Here is a 6849-nt window from a genome sequence, read left to right on the forward strand (position 1 = left end):
AACTAATAACTGTTATTTGCAAAATACTGCAGAAATTCTGAATCAGTATTCTGAAGCAGGCTTGTTTAGACCTATACACATATTTATTTTAATCTACCTTATATTTTAGCTACCAATTTATGCTTAATGATTTTTCAGCCTTTTGATACTTTGAGCATTTAGCTACCCTTTTTACTAGACTGTAGGCATTAGCTAACCCTTTGATGCTTTTAGCTACTCTATTGTTTCTTTAGCTTCWTTTTCAACAAAATGTCGACTGTTATGTGGCATTATGCTGTCGTTTGCAAAGAATTTTAAAATGCTTAGTTTCCAAGCCTAAAGCCATCAGACCTATAACTAGTGTTTCTATAATAGATGGCATGTGACTAACAACAATTTTCTCTACAAAAACAAAACTAATTTTATTTTTAATTTCTATGAAAAACAACCTTGTTCATAAAGACCAAAACACATTTGCTCCTAATTACATTCTTGTCACATAACATCATTGATTACAAATTGTATGAAACCTCAAAACGTCACATTTTTTGGTCCAAAATGAATTTATCTTCACAGAATAACCATTGATCACTGATCAACACACAAACTACATTTAAAAAGTCCCAAAGAGTTTTATTTTCTTAGCGTCATTTCAACTTCTTCTTCATACTAAAATCATCAGCATTTCTTCTCCTTTATATAATGTAGTCTTTTCAATATACAAGTATCAATAAGCATGATTAAAAGATCAAAATGGCTTTGTTAGGCCTGTGTTAAAGAATTTCCCATATCCTATTATATTAAAATATTTCATATATATAGTCAGTATTTAAACAGAGGATTAATAATAAAAAGTGAGTTCCCATCCAAGGCAATTATAGAATTTAATCAGATTGGGAGTCTCATAAATTAAACAGAGGGGGAAAAAAGTAAAGAAATAAACAGAACAGTGATGTCATCAGGTGTTCTGAATGTCCAGAGAAAAAGTGACTGATCCGTCCGACGAGTAACGCTCCAGGCAGCGAAGACATGAGGCGACACGTTTGTTCAGCAAACAATTATAATGACTTTGAAATAAAATAAAGAAAACATGCTCCGTCCTTCAGGTACGTTAGCGTGGTGAAGCTCAGATGTGGTGTGCACAATTCCTCCAGACAACAACCCGAATAAAGAGGAGTCTTTGAGCTCTGACCTGTAACAAACCTCAACTTTACGGACATACAGGCCTGCGCCGTATCTAAACGATACCTCCGAATTGTTCTGTGAGAATAAACACTGATTCGATCAATCATGGACATAATCATCATCATCACGGGCTCCTTGCTTTGCTTTCCCACCACTCATTAGAAAGGTGCCAGATCACATCAGGATGGAGTCTTTTGTCACGTCCTCGCACCACGCCTCGCTCCACTTGATTCGGCRGACACCTCACATCCGCTCAGGTTCATCTCGGAGTAAACGGAGAAGAGCGGCTGGAGAAGGAGCAAGAGTGGGCTCTGAACACACACTCAAATACATATACACACACGCACACACAATGTCTGTCCTTTCTCCTCACAATCGCTGAATGATTATTTGGAGACTTGCTGCTGGATGTGGAGAAGGAACTCGTAGTACGACAGGGCCGACTCGGTCCGATCTTCAATCATGTTCTGCATAAATTGGGGTTTCAGTTGGCTCTCGTCCCTTAAAAAGATTTTAATAAATAAGGATAATGATTAGAAAAAGCAACAATGATTTTTTATAGACTTTATAGATCAAGCATGTTATTTTTCAGTTCATAATGTTATATTTTCACATCATATAAACCTTTTTCCCTGTGAAAAAGTATTAATTTGCATTTATTGACTTGTGAGAGTTCTGTTTTTCAGTAGGATAAAAGAAAATGAGCACTTAAAAGTGCCTGTGACATCAAATTTTTCTAATAAACATGAACGTATTTTTGGGAAGATAACATCGATAACATATTGCAAAAAAAGGTGTCAAACCGCTGAGATGAACAGTTGAGATACTCGCATGTACAGTAACAGAAGTGATGTTAAAGGGGAATGCTACATGACCGACAAAATAGAGAGGAATCAACCTCATATTTTGATTTTATTTTGAGTCACTATCAGAGATGAAGAGTCAGAGTTCAATCAATATTTCATTAAACCAAGACCAGGGAGTTCCTTTTCTTAAAGAGTCCCTCTTTGATGTCACTTCCTGTTTCACTTTGAGACAAGTTCAAAACAAAGTAGGTAAAACTGTGTTTTATACTCAAAAATATAAAAATGTTTTTTATTTTTGAAGGATATGCACGTCACAGGCAATTTAAAAATCTGCTTTGTGTATTTTTTTATTTATGTTTGTTGAAGGACTTTGTGATTTCTATCTTTAAAGGTGTTTTATAAGGTGTTCATATTAACTACTATTACTATATATTATGAAATATTATTACAATACTATTTATCAGCATTCAAAAATATGTCAGTTATTTTTTTGGTATATAAATATGCATCTCTAAAAACATGTAAATATAATCTTATTGTGTATATTGCAGTTGCTTTATCTACAGTATCTGCACAGTGTTATTTCCATGTGAATGTCCAGTTTAAGTATGCTGTATTATAACATCTGTCACATTTAGCCCAAACAAAAGTTTTAAAATCGGTTGAAAATTGAGCAAGATTATGTATGTATGTATCCATCTATCTATATCATCTATATCTATATATCTCTATCCATTCATCTATATATATCTATATCTATCTCTCTATTGTATTTATTCATGTATAATACGATCTTGAATATAATACGATCATTTTATGAGCTTACAAAGCATAAAAATCTAATTATTAATAACCCGTGTATAATACTATCCCCCCACTTTATGGATGATTTTTAGAGTTAAATTTCTAGTATTATAATGAGTAAATACAGTGTGTGTATGTATGTGTGTGTGTATACATACATAGTAAATAACTGTAAAAGTAACCTAAATGTATTATTGTATATATTGATATTGCTTTACCTATCAAAACAACATAATAAAAAAAACGTAATTATTAATTGAATGTTCATTATAAGTATGCCATTTTATAACAACGTCTCACCTTCACAACAAAAAAATCAGTTTAAAAATCTGATCAAAATTGAGCAAGTGATGGTTATTTAAATAGTAAATACACCACACACATTAAGTGGGCGAGCTCCCTGTCCCAAGATGGCCGCCATGTGAGGACATCGGTCTCTGTTGACCAACAGCGGGGACGACTTATCTAGCCACTCTTACAATGACGACCGATGGTTGAATAATGCGTGCAGACTTAGCATGATGCTAAATGCAGACATGTTTGGGTTAAACGGACGGTGAGAGGATAAACATGCACCGTCCCACCTGATGGTTGAGGCCCTGACAGTCTAAAGATAACAAAAACAGATGCCCCGCCCCTAACGCCCAGGTTTGTTTCCCACCTGATGACGTGGAAAGAGGGGAAGAACGGCCTCTGATCCCTGAGCCAGCCGATTAAAGCTCTGGTTCTCTGAGACTCGGCAGTGTCCAGCTCTGGGAGCAGATACTGTCAGAGGAAAGCAACAATCAACACCTGAAGTTGTGCTGTGTGCAACTTAAAATGATTTAAAGGTGGCAGAACGGGATCAAAGCTGTTTCCTACCAGATTATCAGGCACGGCAGCATAGTTTGGAACTGCCAAGACTTGTGTGAGGAAGTTAGGGTGACAGTTACGTCCGATCCAAAGAAACATCACCTGTTGGAACAAAACAACGTCTCGTTTCAAAGCTGGACTTTCCTCATCAACACAAAACTACACGACAGATCTGTCTGCACAGACATTTAAATCCATTTAAAGATGGAAGAAATTCAGTCAGTGAGAGGAATTCATAACTGGACAGATTTAACACCAGCTTTGAGTTTATTACAGAAGTTTTTTAAATAAACGTACGATTCCAGCGTCCATGAGGAAAGCTCCGTCCCTGCTGAGCTTCTCCACAGACAGCTGCAGAACTCTGGGCTGAGGGATGGTCCGTTCGTTGATGTTTAAAGCTCCCTGAGGACCAAAACGAGGTTACAAACTGTTARTATTAAACTCCAAAAAACAAAAAAACAAACTCCAAATCGAACTGTAGCCTCTCCCAGATCTCACCTCATCGGTCAGATCGTCGACCCGGTACAGAGCGGGATGGATCATCCGCATCGAAAAGACCAGCGGCTGGTACTTCAGCTGATACATGGCGAACACTCGGTCATCCAGCCTGGTGCTGGTTCCAGTCCTGAAGGCTTTCTGCAGCACAGACAAGAGCAATAAAGTTTTAAAGCCAAACACAAACAGGGTTCATGCAGGTTTCAGTAAGTTAAATTTAAGACCTTTTAAGACCATTAGTAATGACATTTAAGACCAAATCGACGCATTAACAAACATTCAAATGGTCCCAGAAATTTTATAATAGAAACCTTTTATTGCTATCAATTTAGTTATTAAAGAATATTTAATTTTAATACAAGAACACTAAATTATTTGAATAAAACGGTCATATCTGACTGCTGAACCGCTGTCAACCGAGTGAAAAAATCACTGATATCAAGTCTGATTGAAAACACACTTTCCCATGTTTAAACAACAAGCAGTGGACATGACTGAACTTCTGTTTTTTTTTTTTTTGTTTGAGCAGGTAAATAAGTCACCTGTATGTGAGGGGTTGTAGCAGCAAAGAGGTCTAAAACATGGAAGTAAACTGTGACAGTTTTACCTGCAGTTATCATGGGATTTGTAGTTTAATCATGACCAGTAYCAAACTTAGCATCATGAAGACAGATCGTGTCAACCTCTGATTACGACTCTTAACTTTATTTATGCAGCCAACGGTTCTCAGGAATGATCAAAAGTAGAAAAAATTAAGACTTGACAAAATTAAATTTAAGACCTTTGGTGAAAATCTGGGCGTTTAAGACTTTAGGCCTAAAATTTTGATTTTCAAATTTTAGACTTCAGACTTTTTAAGACCCGGCATGAACCCTGCACAAAGAATAAAAGCAGGTTCTTAATATTTAAATACGTTCTTAGATATGAACGATATAAAAAAATATAAGAACTAGAAGTGTTGAAAGTGATAAATTAGGCAACCTGTTTGAGCAGGGCGAGGATGAAAAGCGGGAAGAGTCTGAGGCAGGCCGGAGCCAACAAGCCGGGCTGCTGGATGGTCAACACAGACTGTCGGTATGAAGTCAGCGAGTCGATGGCGGCGTTGGTCATGGCGTCTCTGGCGTCACTCAGACTGGCAGAAACAGAGCGGTCCACAGCTGGAGAGAGAAGAACGGGTCCACGTGTCAGGAGAAGAAACAAGAACCATAAAGCTCTTTCAAGCTTTTATTGTTTTTAGTAGACATTTATAAGGGTTATAAACTTTTATTCTATTATTAGAAACGAATGAAAGGATTGAGGGTTTTCCTTTCTACGTAGTTCGGTGCAGTTCCTACCCATACAAGCCAACAGCCCAGTGATGGCCTGAACATCAGCTCCAGAGAAGATATCTGACAGAGAGTTGGCCACAGGAAGGCACATCGTGTGCACACGGATCCTCCTCTCACCTGTGAGACAATTTGTGTTATTGAACAAATAAACCCCACAAATGACTGGTTTTGATTTCCAACATATAAGCCAAAGTCCTGATACTGCACCTACCTTTGCTTGAGGTGTACAGCAGCGCAGCTTGGAAGGAAACCACCTGCATGTCATCCAGGTTTTCCTCGATGGACATCTGAACAGCAAACCCAGCGTCTGGGTTGACGTTGGGGAGGGACAGCAGATCTGTGGAGCGCACGAAGAAGTTTCCGTGGAACGTGTGGATGGACAAACCTGGAGAAACAAACAAATCAAAACAAAGACACTTAGCTGCAAAACAGCCGCAAAAACAAGCAGTTGTGTAAATGGATTTTAGGGAATTTAATCTCCAACTTTATAAACAAACATTTCTCTAATTAAGTCTCATGTTGTCAACAAAACAGATTGAGTACTTCCACCATTATGAGAGAGTAAAATAATTAAAATAAACAGGAGATTTCTTGAAATGAAACCGACCTTTGGTACAACGTATCCTCATGACGGCCTCAAAGCCTATTTTTCTTGTTAAATATCTCTTCAGATCCTTATGGAAGCGCTCCACCTGACCTGGGTTATGTTGGTGATGGTAGGAAGGGTAGTAATAAACGCTCCCTGCAGAGTATCTGGATATGCAGCCTGCAGGGGAAAGAAGTGGAGGAGGGAGATAAAAGAGATGACAATGGAATAAAATTACATCATCAACTATAAGATCAAAGTGTTTCTGTTGAAATTTTCATACTGAGGAGTTTTAAAAACTGGCAGCTAATAAAGCTAATAGGTAAAATATAAAAATATTGTTTCTGTTTCAGTGTAGATTTGGTTCTAAACTAAGAGTTAATCATCAGAAAACTTCCATATCTATAGGTTGTTGCAGTATGTTAGCTTTAAAATAATCACGCCCATCCACCCTCAGATGAAGAAGATTTTATGAATCATTTTATGACTAAAACATCTGTTTATCCTTTATTTTGTCCCTCTCATCAGTCCATGTGACACTCACCAAGTGACGCCAAGTCACAGTACTGAGCGCTGAGCAGAAACAGGTCAACAGCCACCTGCTGACCGGAGCAGTCCAGCGCCAACTTCTTGTAGAAATCTGTTGCTGGGGAGAGGTGCTGGATGTCCTGAAATAAAAAAAACCATCAACACTAGGGCAAGCTGTCAGTTCCTATCAACAGCATGCATGCATAAATAAATATAAATAAATAAATAAATAGTGAGTGAGTAAATAAATAAACAAGTAAGTGAGTGAGTGAGTAAATAAATAAAC

The 6849-nt window shown here is 37.5% G+C and overlaps 1 protein-coding gene across 3 annotated transcripts in view; it reads right to left on the reverse strand.

Moving 5' to 3' along the window:
- Nucleotides 1–382: 382 nt before the first annotated feature.
- sec24a (SEC24 homolog A, COPII coat complex component) overlaps nucleotides 383–6849 on the reverse strand; it is a 20000-nt gene continuing 13533 nt past the window's right edge. For all 3 annotated transcript variants that reach the window (XM_014018406.1, XM_014018405.1, XM_014018404.1), the window contains 10 exons: nucleotides 6580–6703; nucleotides 6057–6215; nucleotides 5661–5834; nucleotides 5456–5566; nucleotides 5103–5278; nucleotides 4125–4262; nucleotides 3924–4028; nucleotides 3636–3728; nucleotides 3436–3539; nucleotides 383–1665 (listed from right to left, as the gene is read on the reverse strand). In XM_014018406.1, the coding sequence (XP_013873860.1) occupies nucleotides 1551–1665; nucleotides 3436–3539; nucleotides 3636–3728; nucleotides 3924–4028; nucleotides 4125–4262; nucleotides 5103–5278; nucleotides 5456–5566; nucleotides 5661–5834; nucleotides 6057–6215; nucleotides 6580–6703 (1299 nt within the window). In that variant the 3' untranslated portion in view covers nucleotides 383–1550. The remainder of the gene's footprint in view (nucleotides 1666–3435; nucleotides 3540–3635; nucleotides 3729–3923; nucleotides 4029–4124; nucleotides 4263–5102; nucleotides 5279–5455; nucleotides 5567–5660; nucleotides 5835–6056; nucleotides 6216–6579; nucleotides 6704–6849) is intronic.

Source organism: Austrofundulus limnaeus, unplaced genomic scaffold (assembly GCF_001266775.1).
Source record: "Austrofundulus limnaeus strain Quisiro unplaced genomic scaffold, Austrofundulus_limnaeus-1.0 Scaffold192, whole genome shotgun sequence".
NCBI lineage: Eukaryota > Metazoa > Chordata > Actinopteri > Cyprinodontiformes > Rivulidae > Austrofundulus > Austrofundulus limnaeus.